The sequence below is a fragment of the Mauremys reevesii genome, linkage group 1 (assembly GCF_016161935.1).
Source record: "Mauremys reevesii isolate NIE-2019 linkage group 1, ASM1616193v1, whole genome shotgun sequence".
Classification (NCBI taxonomy): Eukaryota; Metazoa; Chordata; order Testudines; family Geoemydidae; genus Mauremys; species Mauremys reevesii.
Window position 1 is genome coordinate 319,343,727 of NC_052623.1, and position 17,487 is coordinate 319,361,213.

Genomic DNA, 17,487 nt, shown 5'->3' on the forward strand with positions numbered 1-17,487 from the left:
TGTTGACTCCTGGAGACACAGACACAAAACCTTCCCCCACACATTTGAAAGTATCTTCTCCCCTTATTGGTCCTTTTGGTCAGGTGCCACCCAGGTTATCTGAGCTTCTTAACCCTTTACAGGTAAAAGAGGAATTAAATGCTACCCTTAGCTGTATGTTTATGACAGTGACTGAAACAAAGAACGAGCGAGAGACACACAGAAACAAAAGATGGGGGCAAAGCATGGGAGAAAATGTATCCATAAGATTGCCTATAGAGAAGTTTGGTATCCTCTGAACAATATACCCTGAACAAACCAAGGAACTAACTAATAGAAGTTGTTTTAATCTGAAAGATAGAGAACATTTAAAAAAAAATCAAGTGAGAGTAACAGATCTCTATTGAAAGTTATGTGACTTTTTAAGCCCTAGACCAGGGTTTCTCAAACAGGGGTCGCCGCTTCTGTAGGGAAAGCCCCTGATGGGTCGGGCCGGTGTGTTTACCTGCCCCGTCCGCAGGTCCGGCCGATTGCAGCTCCCACTGGATTGCTGCTCCGGGCTAATGGGAGTTGCTGGAAGCGGTGGCCAGTACGTCCCTTGGCCCGAGCCGCTTCCAGCAGCTTCCATTGGCCCAGAGCAGTGATCCGCGGCCAGTGGGAACTGCGATCGGACGGACCTGCGGACGGGACAGGTAGACACACCATCCCGGCCCGCAAGGGGCTTTCTCTACAAAAGCGGCGACTCCGTTTGAGAAACCCTGCCTCAGACTAAAACTGGTTTACCATAGTTGGTAGATAAAGGATAGAGTGATGGAATCTAGCCTCTTAACCCCAGTTAATGAAGGAGAAAGATGCAGCATGTCTGGTGTGACCAGCGATAACATTAGGAATCAGTCAGTTGTCAAGCAGCGTAGAAAATAGCTCCAATATAATGTTGTTCGTGGGACAAAATGCCTACTATATTTATTAAAGGTACATTTTTGGAGGTGATGGGTGGAGAGGGCATAGTGAGTCCTCTACTTATGTTCTCATTTTTCACTTCCTCCTCTTTCATGGTACTATGGTAAAGTGCGCTTTAACAAACACGAAGTTCCTTTATTGTAGCTATGCTCATTTCAACTGTGAGGCACTGGACAGGACTTCCCTTAACCTTTTGTATGAGAGAGTATTTTCCTAAAATTTCCCAAATTATCACTCATTCAGCTCCACTTATTGCAGTAATAGTAAGAACTCGAGGGTAGGTGGTGCTTCCAACACCAAGCTACTCAAAATACCAGTTACTCCCTGCAGCATCACCCCTTTCACCGTTGTTACCTTTGGTGGAGCTGAACCCATGGTAACAATGGTGAGGAACTTTAGGAGAAACATCCTAGTGTTGTCAAGGCCTCATAATAATCCAACAATGCTGCCCCCAGATTAGCTAAAGGAACCAGATGAAGCGTGTTGAGAGTTTCTTTGACTATTCAGGATAATCAGTCTAGGAACAAGAGGCCGGACATGAGTCAGTTTTCTCACAGTGGCAGGACAGTGTGTTAATCAAAGCATTGGTTCATGTTATTTTAAATAATTTACATAATTTTCAATTTGTGTTGTGAAAATGAAAGATTATTTAGATTACAAATGCTGAATGTATTAGTTCTTAATTAGTTATATTAATTATAACCCTCTTTTTTTCTTTTCCAGTCAGGGCAGTTCACAGAAGATATGATTCCTACAGTAGGCTTCAATATGAGAAAAATAACAAAAGGAAATGTTACCATAAAGGTAAGTGTTCTTGTCTGAATTATACAAAAGAGGCAATAACTATTAAAACCAAAATTTTTAGCATGGAATGTGAGTGCGGTGAAAATGGCTGCACTTAGCATAATTGATGACAGCTGTCATTTTTCTCATGAAATAATAGGATGGATTATTCTTTTTAATAATCTGTATTGAGACTTCTTTTGAATATGCACTGTGGTCAGTTATTTCAAGAAACCTACAGAAGTATGTTCACTTTTATGAAAACAGACCTACATAGTGAACAACACATTATTAAAGTAATCCAGCAAATGTGAAACTTAGTCTATTTAAAAAAGAAAGGTAAAACTATTTTCTACACCTGCCACTGCATCTCTTTGCCAGTTCTTGTGACTTTTCAATAACTCTTGTATGTTTGAACTAATCATCTTCTCTGTGCTCTCCTGCTGTGTGAAAAACAGAAAAAAATTTACTTGACAATTCAAGGAAGTAGTGAATCTGACTATATGAAGTGCTGTCCAATGCACAAATTAAACTGATGATGATTTTATTCCCCTCTAATCTTTTTCAAATATAGTAATCTTACAGTTAAAACATCAGTACAGGGGAAAAGCAGACAAGTGAACTGTCAGGCTGGAAGGAGGTTACTAGTGGAGTTTCTCACGGATTGGTTTTAGGACCAATCTTATTTAATCTTTTTATTACTGACCTTGGCACAAAAAGTGGGAATGTGCTAATAAAGTTTGCAGATGACACAAAGCTGGGAGGTATTGCTAACACAGAGAAGGACCCGGACGTCATACAGGAAGATCTGGATGACCTTGTAAACTGGAGTAATAGTAATAGGATGAAATTTAATAGTGAAAAATGCAAGGTCGTGCATTTAGGGATTAATAACAAGAATTTTGGTTATAAATTGGGGACACATCAGTTGGAAGTAACAGAGGAGGAGAAGGACCTTGGAGTATTAGTTGATCACAGGATGACTATGAGCCGTCTATGTGATATGGCCATTAAAAAAGCTAATGCGGTTTTAGGATGCATCAGGCGAGGTATTTCCAGCAAAGATAAGGAGGTGTTAGTACCGTTATACAAGGCACTGGTGAGACCTCATCTGGAATATTGTGTGCAGTTCTGGTCTCCCATGTTTAAGAAGGATGAATTCAAACTGAAACAGGTACAGAGAAGGGCTACTAAGATGATCCGAGGAATGGAAGACCTGTTGTATGAAAGGAGACTGAAGGAGCTTGGCTTGTTTAGCCTAACCAAAAGAAGGCTGAGGGGAGATATGATTGCTCTTTATAAATATATCAGAGGGATAAATATCAGGGAGGGAGAGGAATTATTTAAGCTTTTAGTACCAATGTGGATACAAGAACAAATGGATATAAACTGGACACTAGGAAGTTTAGACTTGTCTGGGGATTGGTCCTGCTCTGAGCAGAGGGTTGGACTAGATGACCTCCTGAGGTCCCTTCCAACCCTGATATTCTATGATTCTATGAAGGGTTCTAACCATTACAGGAGGGAAGTTCTGGAACAACCTTCCAAGGGGAGTAGTGGGGGCAAAAGACATATCTGGCTTCAAGACTAAGCTTGATAAGTTTATGGAGGGGATGGTATGATGGAATAGCCTAATTTTGGCAATTAATTGATCTTTGATTATTAGCAGGTAAATATGCCCAATGGTCTGTGATGGGATGTTAGATGGGATAAGAACATAAGAACGGCCGTACCGGGTCAGACCAAAGGTCTATCTAGCCCAGTATCTGTCTACCGACAGTGGCCAATGCCAGGTGCCCCAGAGGGAGTGAACCTAACAGGCAATGATCAAGTGATCACTCTCCTGCCATCCATCTCCATCCTCTGAGGGTATGTCTACGCTACGGGATTATTCCGATTTTACAGAAACCGGCTTTTTAAAACTGATTGTATAAAGTCGAGTGCACGCGGCCACACTAAGCACATTAATTCGGCGGTGTGAGTCCATGTACCGAGGCTAGCGTCGATTTCCGGAGCATTGCACTGTGGGTAGCTATCCCGTAGCTATTCCATAGTTCCCGCAGTCTCCCCCGCCCATTGGAATTCTGGGTTGAGATCCCAATGCATGATGGGGCAAAAACAGTGTCGCGGGTGATTCTGGGTAAATGTCGTCACTCAATCCTTCCTCCGTGAAAGCAACGGCAGACAATCATATCGCTCCCTTTTTCACCTGGATTTCCCTGGCAGATGCCATAGCATGGCAACCATGGAGCCTGTTTTGCCTTTTGTCCCTGTCACCGTATGTGTTCTGAATGCTGCTGACAGAGGTGGTACTGCAGTGCTACACAGCAGCATTCATTTGCCTTTGCAAGGTAGCAGAGACGATTACCATCCCTATTACACCATCTGCCATTGTAAATTGGCGATGAGATGATGGTTATCAGTCATTTTGCACCGTTTGTATTTGGAAATTGGCAATGACGGTTATCAATCCTTTTGTACTGTCTGCTGCTGTCATGAGTGCTCCTGGCTGGCCTCGCTGTGGTCGGCCGGGGGCGCATGGACAAAAATGGGAATGACTCCCTGGGTCATTCCCTTCTTTATGTTTTGTCTAAAAATAGAGTCAGTCCTGCCTAGAATATGGGACAAGTGTACTAGAGAACAAGAGAGCACAGCCGCTCCATGTCAGAGCCCCAGAGATCCCGCAGAAATGATGAGCTGCATGCCATTCTAGGGGGTGCCCCTGCAACAACCCCACCTGTTGCTTCCCTTCTCCCACAACCCTCCTGGGCTACCGTGGCAGTGTCCCCCCATTTGTGTGATGAAGTAATAAAGAATGCAGGAATAAGAAACACTGACTTTTTAGTGAGATAAAATGAGGAGGAGGCAGCCTCCAGTTGCTATGATAGTCCAGGCAGGACATTAAAGGGTAGGGGGGGGAGAGGAGCCCAGCCTCCCGCTGCTATGATAGTCCAGGCAGTACAGAATCTTTTCTTTAGACATGACGGGGGTGGGGCTGATGGAGGACGGTTACCAATCCTTTTGTACCATCTGCCGGGAATGACCGGGAGTCATTCCTATTTTTACCCAGGCGCCCCCGGCCGACCTCACCAAGGCCAGCCAGGAGCACTCATGGGCTGATGACAATGATGGATAGCAGTCATATTGTACCGTCTGCCACCGGGAAGGGGATGCTGGTGTTCAGCGCTGCAGCACCCCGTCTACCAGCAGCATGCAGTAGACATAGGGTGACATTGAAAAAAGGCGAGAAATGATTTTTTTCCCTTTTCTTTGGGGGTGGAGGGAGGGTGTAAATTGACGACATATACCCTGAAACACCCGGGAAAATGTTTTTGACCCTTCCGGCATTTGGAGCTCAGCCAAGAATGCAAATGCTTTTTGGAGACTGCGGGGACTGTGGGATAGCTGGAGTCCTCAGTACCCCCTCCCTCCCTCCATGAGCGTCCATTTGATTCTTTGGCTTTCCATTACGCTTGTCACGCAGCACTGTGCTGAGTCCCTGCTGTGGCCTCTGTCTATCATAGCCTGGAGATTTTTTCAAATGCTTTGTCATTTTGTCTTCTGTAACGGAGCTCTGATAGAACAGATTTGTCTCCCCATACAGCGATCAGGTCCAATATCTTCCTTACGGTCCATGCTGGAGCTCTTTTTGGATTTGGGACTGCATCACCACCCGTGCTGATCAGAGCTCCACGCTGGGCAAACAGGAAATGAAATTCAAAAGTTCGCGGGGCTTTTCCTGTCGACCTGGCCAGTGCATCTGACTTCAGATCGCTTTCCAGAGCGGTCACAATGGTGCACTGTGGGATACTGCCCAGAGGCCAATACCGTCGATTTGCAGCCACACTAACCCTAATCCGACATGGCAATACCAATTTCAGCACTACTCCTCTCGTCGGGGAGGAGTACAGAAATCAGTTTAAAGAGCCCTTTATATCGATCTAAAGGGCCTCATTGTGTGGACGGGTGCAGGGTTAAATCGGTTTAACGCTGCTAAATTCGGTTTAAATGCGTAGTGTAGACCAGGCCTGACAAACAGAGGCTAGGGACACCATTCCTTACCCATCCTGGCTAATAGCCATTTATGGACTTAACCATCATGAATTTATCCAGTTCTCTTTTAAATGCTGTTATAGTCCTAGCCTTCACAACCTCCTCAGGTAAGGAGTTCCGCAAGTTGACTGTGCGCTGCGTGAAGAAGCACTTCCTTTTATTTGTTTTAAACCTGCTGCCTATTAATTTCATTTGATGACCCCTAGTTCTTGTATTATGGGATTAAGTGAATAACTTTTCCTTATCCACTTTCTCCACACCACTCATGATTTTATATACCTCTGTCATATCCCCCCTTAGTCTCCTCTTTTCCAAGCTGAAGAGTCCTAGCCTCTTTAATCTCTCCTCATATGGAACCCGTTCCAAACCCCTAATCATTTTTGTTGCCCTTTTCTGAACCTTTTCTAGTGCCAGTATATCTTTTTTGAGGTGAGGAGACCACATCTGTACACAGTATTCGAGATGTGGGCGTACCATGGATTTATATAAGGGCAATAATATATTCTCAGTCTTATTCTCTATCCCCTTTTTAATGATTCCTAACATCCTGTTTGCTTTTTTGACCGCCTCTGCACACTGCGTGGACATCTTCAGAGAACTGTCCATGATGACTCCTGACTCGTTGTAGCTAAATTAGCCCTCATCATGTTGTATGTATAGTTGGGGTTATTTTCCAATGTGCATTACTTTACATTTATCCACATTAAATTTCATTTGCCCTTTTGTTGCCCAATCACTTAGTTTTCTGAGACCTTTTTGAAGTTCTTCACAGTCTGCTTTGGTCTTAACTATCTTGAGCAGTTTAGTACCATCTTCAAACTTTGCCACCTCACTTTTTACCCGTTTCTCCAGATCATTTATGAATAAATCGAATAGGGTCCTAGGACTGACCCTTGGGGAACACCACTAGTTACTCCTCTCCATTCTGAGAATTTACCATTAATTTCTACCCTTTGTTCCCTGTCTTTTAACCAGTTCTCAATCCATGAAAGGACCTTCCCTTTTATCCCATGACAGCTTAATTTACGTAACAGCCTTTGGTGAGGGACCTTGTCAAAGGCTTTCTGGAAATCTAAGTATACTATGTCCACTGGATCCCCCTTGTCCACATGTTTGTTGACCCCTTCAAAGAACTCTAATAGATTAGTAAGACACGATTTCCCTTTACAGAAACCATGTTGACTATTACTCAACAGTTTGTTTTTCTATGTGTCTGACAATTCTATTCTTAACTATTGTTTCGACTAATTTGCCTAGTACCGACGTTAGACTTACCGGTCTGTAATTGCCGGGATCACCTCTAGAGCCCTTTTTAAATATGGCGTTACATTAGCTAACTTCCAGTCATTGGGTACCAAAGCCGATTTAAAGGACAGGTTACAAATCTTAGTTAATAATTCCGCAACTTCACATTTGAGTTCTTTCAGAACTCTTAGGTGAATGCCATCTGGTCCTGGTGACTTGTTAATGTTGAGTTTATCAGTTAATTCCAAGACCTCCTCTAGTGACACTTTAATCTGTGACAGTTCTTAAGATTTGTCACCTACAAAAGCCAGCTCAGGTTTGGGAATCTCCCTAACATCCTTAGCCGTGAAGACTGAAGCAAAGAATCCATTTAGTTTCTCTGCAATTACTATATCATCTTTAAGCGCTCCTTTCCTATCTCTATCATCGAGGGGCCCCACTGGTTGTTTAGCAGGCTTCCTGCTTCTGATGTACTTAAAAAAACATTTTGTTATTACCTTTGGAGTTTTTGGCTAGCAGTTCTTCAAACTCCTCTTTGGCTTTTCTTATTATACTCTTGCACTTAATTTGGCAGTGTTTGTGCTCCTTTCTATTTGCCTCACTAGGATTTGACTTCCACTTTTTAAAGAAAGTCTTTTTATCTCTCACTGCTTCCTTTACATGGTTGTTAAGCCACGGTGGGTCTTTTTTAGTTCTTTTACTGTGTTTCTTAATTTGGGGTATACATTGAAGTTGGGCCTCTATAATGGTGTTTTTAAAAAGCACCCATGCAGCTTGCAGGGATTTCACTTTAGTCACTGTACCTTTTAACTTTTGTTTAACTAACCCCCTCATTTTTGCATAGTTCCCCCTTTTGAAATTAAATGCCACAGTGTTGGGCTGTTGAGATGTTCTTCCCACCACAAGGATGTTGAATGCTATTGTATTATGGTCACTATTTCCAAGCGGTCCTGCTATAGTTACCTCTTGGACCAGCTCCTGTGCTCCACTCAGGATTAAATCTAGAGTTGCCTCTCCCCTTGTGGGTTCCCATACCAGCTGCTCCATGAAGCAGTCATTTAAAGTATCGAGAAATTTTATCTCTGCATTTCGTCCTGAAGTGAAATGTTCCCAGTCAATATGGGGATAATTGAAATCCCCCACTATTATTGGGTTCTTAATTTTGATAGCCTCTCTAATTTCCCTTAGCATTTCATCATCACTATTACTGTCCTGGTCAGGTGGTCAATAATAGATCCCTAATATTAATGGATCTGAGTTACTACAGAGAATTCTTTCCTGGGTGCTTGCTGGTGAGTCTTGCCCACATGCTCAGGGTTTAACTGATTGCCATATTTGGGGTCGGGAAGGAATTTTCCTCCAGGGAAGATTGTCAGAGGCCCTGGAAGTTTTTCGCCTTCCTCTGCAGTGTGAGGCATGGGTCACTTGCTGGAGGATTCTCTGCACCTTGAGGTCTTTAAACCACGATTTGAGGACTTCAGTAACTCAGACATAGGTTAGGGGTTTGTTCCAGGAGTGGGTGGGTGAGATTCTGTGGCCTGCATTGTGCAGGAGGTCAGCCTAGATGATCATAGTGGTCCCTTCTGACCTTAAGTCTATGAGTAAGTGTCTAAGCTGACGATGTTATTTTTTAGATGTTTCAGGTCAAAATATGTCATCTTTTTTTCCAGTAAATACATTCTTATTTTATTTGTGTTATTATTGCATTCATTTAATTTGTCACTGGAAAGTCCCTGCAAGGCCAAAGCTTTCCCTCCACACTTCTTCAAATGGAAGAAGTTCAAAAATTATAGGATGGGCTGAGGGAATTTCTTTTGGCTCTAACTGATCTAAATTAGAGCAGTATTGCATATATTCAAATTACTGTGCTGTCTCATATATAAAGAGTTATCTACTACTTCTCCTTTTTTCCTGGATCTGTCTCTTCTGTTCCCGTTGCTTCTTTCTCCTCCATTTCTTGGAAATTGTCTCTCTTCCCTCTGGAATTGTGGGCTTCCTGCACCTGGTTGAAGGCCTTGCCTACTCAAGAAAGTTTGTGAGGGTTTTTTTTTTTTTATATAGTCTAAGATATTAGTTTAAACTGTTGTTAAACTGCCCAGACCTGTCTGGACACTCTTATTCCGGGATGAGAACCTCTTCTTTTTTTTTTTTTTTTTTTTGGTTTAGTTTTCTCTCTCTTGGTGGGTTTAATCTAAACCAAAAAAGCCACTTTTCTACTGGAATAGGAGTGTCCACACTAGTGGGCTATACTGGAATAGCTTTATCAGTATAACTGTCAAAACTTTCCCATATAGACAAGCTCTGTGTTTGTACAGCACCTAGTACAATGGGTTCCTGGTCCACGACTAGGACTCTTAAGTATTAAAGCTATACAAATAGGAAATAAGACCGTAAACCATTCATTTCAATGTTTTAATCTTTTGCATTCATTTTTAATGTTACTAGCTTGTAGAATAATCATAGGGTGAGCTGTTGGGTACCAATATATTTAGGTTACCTAAACAATTGCATTATAAAAGAGTCTTGCCAACATTTTTTTTTTTTTTAGAAGATCTAACATCTCAATTGTTTGCAGAAGGCCTTTGAAATTAGGCAGAATGAAAGCCCTCAAACTATAGAAATGTGCTTCCCTCTCCCCGAAATGGTCCATGAAATTCTGTTAAATTTTGGTTCAGATATGAACTTAAATATCACAATCTTCCTGCTGTGGTTTGCATTTGTGGGGAAAATTTTGACAGCATGTCAAATACACCTCTACCCTGATAGGACGCTGTCCTTGGGAGCCAAAAAATCTTACTACGTTATAGGTGAAACCACGTTATATCGAACATGCTTTGATCCGCTGGCATGTGCAGTCTGGCACCCCTGGAGTGCTGCTTTACCGCGTTATATCTGAATTCGTGTTATATCGGGCAATGTTATATCAGGGTAGAGGTATGAATAAACATGAACGTTCTAAGGCAGGGCCCACACCAAAGCACAGCAGCACTCAAAGTTAGGAAATGTGAGCTTTGCAGTTTCCTGTGAAACCTTAAATCTGCTATCTTGTGCATAAACTTTATACTACAGCCTTTAAGTACATGACCACAAACTATTTTTTCTGTAGGATCCATGTCTTTCTTAGTGCAGAGGATGGATGAACAAGGGGCAAGGGGAATCTGGTATTTTCTAAATAGCAAGTGTTTGAGTTTGCAACCTAAATAACATTATTTCAACATAGGGGTGGGTTTTTTTGGGTATATAATACCACGTATTTTACATGAACACAATTGCAGAATATAATCCAAACTAGCCAAATCTCTTTGAAACAAAAAAGTTCCCTCTGAAGATATGACAAATCTTAATTGATTTACTCCCCTTCCTTGTTTAATGTCTTGAGCAACAACCACATTCTGCCATAATCACAAGGGCGCGTGTGCTATTTCAAAATGTTTCAGAAATACAAAATACTGTATTTTGAAATAAAATGCCTCTTTTTTTTCCATATTCTAGAAAGAAGGGTAAATGTTGGGTGAGCTATAGAACAAACTTCCCCAAGTTGTAAAGCAGGGGATGATCCTACTCTATATTGGGGAATGGTGTGGGAATGCTCCCATAGATATTGGGAGAAGCCCATGAAGAATATTTCTGCTGTCCAGTTCTCCTAAATTTCATAGCTTCCCCGGAGTTGGGCTAGCGACTGGATGAGCCATTTACTTTTACACACAGGCACATGTCATGGTGTTCTCTTATACGCTATTTTCTCAGGTGCCAACTTTTTCAGCAACATTGTACTGGACTTCATTCTGCTTCTATCAATAGCATGACTCAGAGCAGGCCTTCCTATCAGTGTGCTGCCAACTGCTCTGAGGCAAACATTTGAGAACTGGTGGCAATTTGTGCAGATGTGATTGATTGTCAGGTAAACTTAGTAGGTTTGGTGTGGGGCTGTCTGAGCAGCTAGTCAAGACTAGCATTACCTAGAGCAGCAAGCAGTGCTCAGAAAAGATAGAGGAGCTTAAGCTCCTATATGACAAGGCCTGTGACAATAGTAATAAGCCTGGAAAATATATCTGGTCTACGGTGAATTGGACCAAATCCTCAGAACTCATCCCTCCAACCAGCCCAAAGTGCTATATGGTAGTACCAAGGTTCCTTTCATGGCAATGGTAAGGGACAAAGAGGATCAGAAAGAAAACACTAAATCCAACTGAGGGGTGCATAAAACACTACCAGAAACTATTTGGGGGGGACCCAGGATCCAGACATAGCAGAGGACATGGCAACTGAACTGGGAAGAGGAAATAGTGGCTGAGGGACTCTCATCTGTATACAACAGGTATGCTGCTTTTTATTCTAAGTATGTACCATGGAGGCTGAGTTTGTGTCCCATCTCCTCCGCCCTCCCCCCCAACTTGTGTATTTTTGTTGTTTTCAGGGGGGTTATGGATGCTACCATTAGTATAAATTAAAGGCTAGCCATAACTTCACATCAGTGTCACTACCTCTCATGCAGCACTTCCAGTCATTACTCCCCTCAGCTTAAACCGTTCCTCCTTACCTTGCCCACCCCTTCCTCATGTCTACAGCACAAGCAGCACCTGCCAAGTCCCTGTTTGTCCCACCTGGTTCTACTGCCCCACAATCAGCATCCCCTTTGGTAAAACCCAGCCTTTGGCTCCATGAGCTTGCCATCCCCAGTTAGCTTGGAAGTGCCCAGATGAACATGCCCAGTGGTTGCTGTGCCATGTCATGTGTCAAGACTCAAAATGGAGGACAAGAACAGGGGGAAAATATTTTATTTTTGAATAGAAACTGCATTATAAAAAATGTACAGATAGGAGGTTTTTTTTTTTTTAATTCTTCATATCAGTCACTATAGCTAAAATATTTGCATTGCATGTGTCAGGCCATTGCACCTTATTAGCAATCACAGTTCACTTTTTCTATTTAAATACATGAAGTATTCTCAGGCATTGTGAGAAACAAAGGCTAATTAGGGGGAACTGGTCAGGATTTTAGGTTGACCAGCTGATGTCCACCCAGGTCCTCAAAGTTTCTAGACCCTTGTTTGCTCATTGAAAGTAATGTGACTGTGTTATATTTATACATTTTATTTTTGATTAATTGTTTTAATAAAATCACAAATACATCCCCAAGGCTAAGATACTGTTAATAATACTCAATAATACTAAGACTAAAACAATACAACTTTCAAATAAAAAACAAATAACGGTTTACTCAACAAGTTAGCTTCAATACTGGATTGAAATTAAATAATCAAATTAATTAGTTGTAAGATTAATACAACAAACAATCTAAATTCTAAGAAGGAATCCAAGGAGGTGGCAATTCATTTGGCTATATACCCCAGTTATAAGAAGTTTACCAAAATTGGTTGTATCTATAACTTGAAGATGGCTAAATATTTTGATAGTGAAATCAAATTATTACTTGAGTGCTTAAGCGGAAAGTAATCACAGGGAAGGGTACTGTAGCGAGTGAGTGAACCCTGAGGTTGGTGGGAACATGGAAAAATGTGGAGGAATAGAGGAGCCTGGGAGTGGCAGGCAGAGGTATTGGGGTGAGGGGGCCCAGAGTGGGGAAATGTTTATGGGGGGGGTAGCGGGAAATTGAGGGAGACCCACAGAAGTGGATTAGAGGGAACTGGAGAGGAGATGTGTAGCTAGGATGGTGGAGTGGCATCTGTGTTGCCATGGTGAGTCCAGCAACTTTGCAGCATGAATACTGGTCTATTGCAATCTCATGGGAAGATCCTGGCAACTCAGCATTTTTGTCTGAGCTGTAACTGATGCTGCAGTTCTGGCTGGAACCACCAGAGGCAGGCACTGGCAGGTTGAGCTGCAGTTCTAGCTGTTGCCAGCAGAGGCCGCCCCTCCACTTGCTGTGGAATCTGCTCCCTCAGTTGAGCTGCTGCCTATGCAGTGCGTGGAAGCCCATGGGAAGGCAGCTCAGGGATAGCAGCCCTTCTCACTCCCATTTAGTGCTGTGCTGGAACCAGTGCCAGATTAAGGTATAAGATAACTAAGCTACAGTTTAAGGCCTCGGAATATGAGGGGCCTCTAAAAAAAAAAAAAAAGAAAGGAAAAAAAAGAAAAAACTGACTCCATTTCAAATTTTATCAAAATTGGTTGATAAATGAGATAAGGGACAAAAGAGATTCTCTCTAAATATAGACATTTTTGTTCAAATATGACAAATATACACATCTGGCTACACAAATACCCTTACTCTACTCGTACCCTTCACTAATTGTTCGTTACTGACAGGCGGGAGGCCGGGGCTGAGAAAAAAACAATAATTGCCCTTGTAAAATGAGTGTTTCTATGAGTGAGTCTGCCATCGGTCTAAGGCAGTATTTTGTTGGCGAGTTGCTATTGGTAAAATTCTGACCGTGCCTTCATAACTTAAGTAAATCTCACTGCCGATAAAATCGGGGAAAAATGTGAGGTCAGAGATAGCAGTATCGTGAAGCAATCCTGCCAAGCTCATGCTCGTATGTTACCGTGTTCTTTCTTATTTTGATCTGTACATTTGTACAATTGTGTATTTTAATGCACCAGCCACTTTCTGCTTCATGCTCTATCTGAGCTTCACATGATTGAGTTTGCAGATGATTGTCTTATGGACTTGGATCGAGTGGATCTTGAGGAGGATAGATTTGTGTTGGCTTCCCTCCGTCAGTTTCGGGAACTTCACAATAAATTTTGGAGAGTGCTGATGAAAGGATAAATAGAGGGATTTGAGAGAAGTGAAGGAAGATAGACATATATATCAAAATATTCTGAATACTTAGTGTGAAATAATATGCTCACTATGTGCATATATGATTTATAGGCTATTAAAACCTATAATAGTCGTTATATTTGCTTGAATATAGGCTAGTTTTTTCTCATTTTCTCAATGCCTGTCTAGACATTATCAGTCTTTTTCTGGTAAATTCTTTTTCTCTTTCGCACATATAGCTTGTTGTCACTCTGTGTGTCCGAGGTGTTTACTCGAGATTAATTAGTGGTCCTGGGGAGACAGAGGACGGAGAAGCAAACGCAAAGAGAGATGTCTGCCTCAAAAAAAGGCTGGGATTTTCTGCTCGCCGGGTTTGGAGGGCACAAGATAGCATACTACCTATAATAAAATATTATGTAAAAAAATTCTTATATAGACTTATATAAGATACTTGTATAGACTGGAGTATTGTGTCCAGTTCTGGGCGCCACATTTCAGGAAGGATGTGGACAAATTGGAGAAAGTCCAGAGAAGAGCAACAAAAATGATTAAAGTTCTAGAGAACATGACTTATGAGAGAAGATTGAAAACATTGGGTTTGTTTAGTCTGGAAAAGAGAAGACTGAAGGGGGACATGATAACAGTTTTCAATATGTAAAAAGTTGTTACAAGGAGGAAGGAGAAGAATTGTTATCCTTAACCTCTAAGGATAGGACAAGAAGCAATGGGCTGAAATTTCAGCAAGGGAGGTTTAGGTTGGACGTTAGGAAAAACTTCCTAACTTTCAGGATGGTTAAGCACTGGAATAAATTGCCTAGGGAAGTTGTGGAATCTCCATCATTGGATATTTTTACTTAGTCCTGCCATGAGGCAAGGGACTGGACTAGATGACCTCTCAATGTCCCTTCCAGTCCTATGATTCTATAAATCATATATCATATGCATAATTAATTGTATCTTTATAGTATGGCAAAAAAAAAAATCCCAACAATTCATTGTTTCGTAGCGAAAATTAAATCGGAATAAACATTTGTAACTGTGTTTTATGTATAGTCTGGATAAACTTTGTATTTCCCTAACAGAATTAATAATTTTTTCATTTATTCATATGAAAAGAAGGATAATTTTCCTTATTCATGGTGTTAAAAAAAAATCCTCTCTTGTTTTCCTGTGAGAACATAGACAAAATAGCAGTAACTTTCACAGAAATATCCTGGTAAACTAACACAGGTTTTTGGCATATATAATATATATTAACAACATATTATTTGTTGTTGGTATAGATATATAAATCTCAATATTTATAATATAAAATTAAAGTTTTTACTTGTTTCAGTAAAAACTTACTGCTACTAAAATTAGTAGCAATCTTAGGTAATTCAGCATAACCTTCTATAAAAACAAAACAAATCAATGTATTGGAAAAATACAACCCACATACAATTTTCTGATGGTTTGCTTATTACTTGGGTGTAATTCATATCAATATAACAAATAGTTGAGCTTTAAGATAGTGGGTTATCCGCATCCTATATCCTTTATTGCCTCTTGTATCCTCTATTGCCATCTTATATCCTCTGAGTCTCATTGCATATTCAGACAAGGAATTCCACAATTCTTCTTCCAATAGAGAAGAAAAATTTCTTGAGAACTCATCTAGTAAATTGTATTATTTACAGTATTATTTTGTATTTTTGTATATTGTAGTATTTACTTCTAACTTTACTTACATATGCTTTTGGTTCAAAGAATTTGTCTAAAATGTATTTGTCATGATGTCATCGTTACAGAGAGGGCTGCTGAAAATGAAAATTATTATTCTATTTTTACAAATCAGCCTTTGTATATATGCAAATATAAAGCTTTCATGTTTATATATTCAATGTCCTTTCTGTGAAAATAATAAATTCCATTTTTTTTATGGGGTGGGGCCTCTTACAATTGACCTACTTTAGGGCCTCAGCATGTCATAATCCGGCCCTGGCTGGAACAGAATGGTGGGAGAAGTAAGTGATCCCAGGTGTGTGTGCTTCCCACCTTTACATCCCATGGGGAGCCAGTTCTTTTGTTGCAGCTGAGCTTCAGTATGGGCCGGGCAGCAGCAGTAATGGGGAGTGGGGAGGGAGCTGGGCATGGAAAATGTTTTGGGAGGGGGAACTGAGCAGTGTGTGCCAGGGGTTGAGGGGAGAGAAGGTGCTGTGACAAGGCCAACATCTGGCAATGGGGGAGGTGCAAGGCTGCGGCTGTGCCCAGCAGAAGTGGAGAGCATGAGACAGAATAATGCCCACTGGATGGAGGGGCCTGCAGGGAGCAGGGCATGGGTGAAGAACCACAGAACAGTGCATTCGGAGGGAATCAGGGGAAGGTGTTGAAGTGTCCCACCTATCAGCTAGGAGTAAAAGAGAGTAGGTCCTCCCAAATGTGAAATGTGCGCACACATCTCCTCCCCTCCTCCAAGAGTTCAGAAAACTGACCAAAAGGCAGTGGGAGTGTAGCTCAAAAATTATTTGTTTTGTAATCTCATGATTTTTCAGCTCAGGGTAGTCAGTGACCTAGATAGAGGTGGGTGGATGGACTAAAGGGGGACAAAGAAAAGGAGGAATTTGAGAAGGAGAGACAGGATGACCAGAAGCCCCCTGCCTCTTCCTGATTCCTGTCCTAGGTAATGAGGAATTTTGTGGATGAACAGCTAGGACTTGGGCCATCAGAATGTAGTGTTTGGTCTTGGGGGGATGGGACAAAGAAATATGGGATTTAGGGAGAAAATGTAATTGATGAAGCTGGGGGCACAAAATAGACTAAAGCAGTGGCTCTCAACCTTTCTAGACTACTGTACCCCCGGCAGGAGTCTGATTTGTCTTGTGTACCTCCAAGTGTCACCTCACTTAAAAACTACTTGCGTACAAAATCAGACATAAAAATACAAAAGTGCCACAGCACACTATTACTGAAAAATTGCTGACTTTCTCAGTTTTACCATATAATTATAAAATAAATCAATTAGACTATAAATATTGTACTTACATTTGAGCGTATAGTATATAGAGCAGTATAAACAAGTCATTGCATGAAATTTTAGTTTGTACTAACTTTGCTAGTGCTTTTTATATAGCTTGTTGTAAAACTAGGCAAATATCTGGATGAGTTGATGTACCTCTAAAAGACTTCTCTGTACCCTCAGACATACATGTATCCCTGGTTGAGAACCACTGGACTGAGAATTGAACTATTAGAGAGGGAGGCACACAACGGATGAATTTCAGAGACTAATTGGGTGAAGGTTCAGTTTCAACTGTCTCAAGCCTCTTTGCCCTGCTGAACTAGGGTATGGATGGAGGTGACAGAGCGTGAGTGAATCCTGGCTTCAGCCCCAGAGGCAAGAGCAGGAGAACTACTCTGTAGACCCCAGCCCTGAATGGGGAGAGCAACTATGGGCATGTTGAAAAAGTTGTGAATAAAGCCCTGCATGGATAGAAATTTATACCCATGGATGCGGATATCCTTGGATATAAATCGGTAACCACGGAACCGCAGGGCTTTCCCGGGAACTGCAGCGGTGAAAGGAGCAGAACGTGGGGGGCTGCTGCTCCCAGGAGCCAGCAGCCAGTGTTGGCAGCTCCACCAGCACGGCTGTACCGCCTCCAGCCCTGCTCTATGGGGCAGGCATCAGGCTCACTGGCAGATGTCCCCGGTCATGTTCTTGTGTTCAAGCGGATCCCATGCCCTCATCAGCTGCATGGA

At 41.7% G+C, this 17,487-nt stretch overlaps 1 protein-coding gene across 2 annotated transcripts in view; it reads left to right on the forward strand.

The window, feature by feature from the left end:
- Window positions 1-17,487, forward strand: part of LOC120395732 (ADP-ribosylation factor-like protein 8B) — a 45,375-nt gene that overhangs the window by 8,223 nt on the left and 19,665 nt on the right. For both annotated transcript variants that reach the window (XM_039520406.1, XM_039520407.1), the window contains exon 2: window positions 1,663-1,743. In XM_039520406.1, coding sequence (XP_039376340.1) covers window positions 1,663-1,743 — 81 coding nt within the window. The remainder of the gene's footprint in view (window positions 1-1,662; window positions 1,744-17,487) is intronic.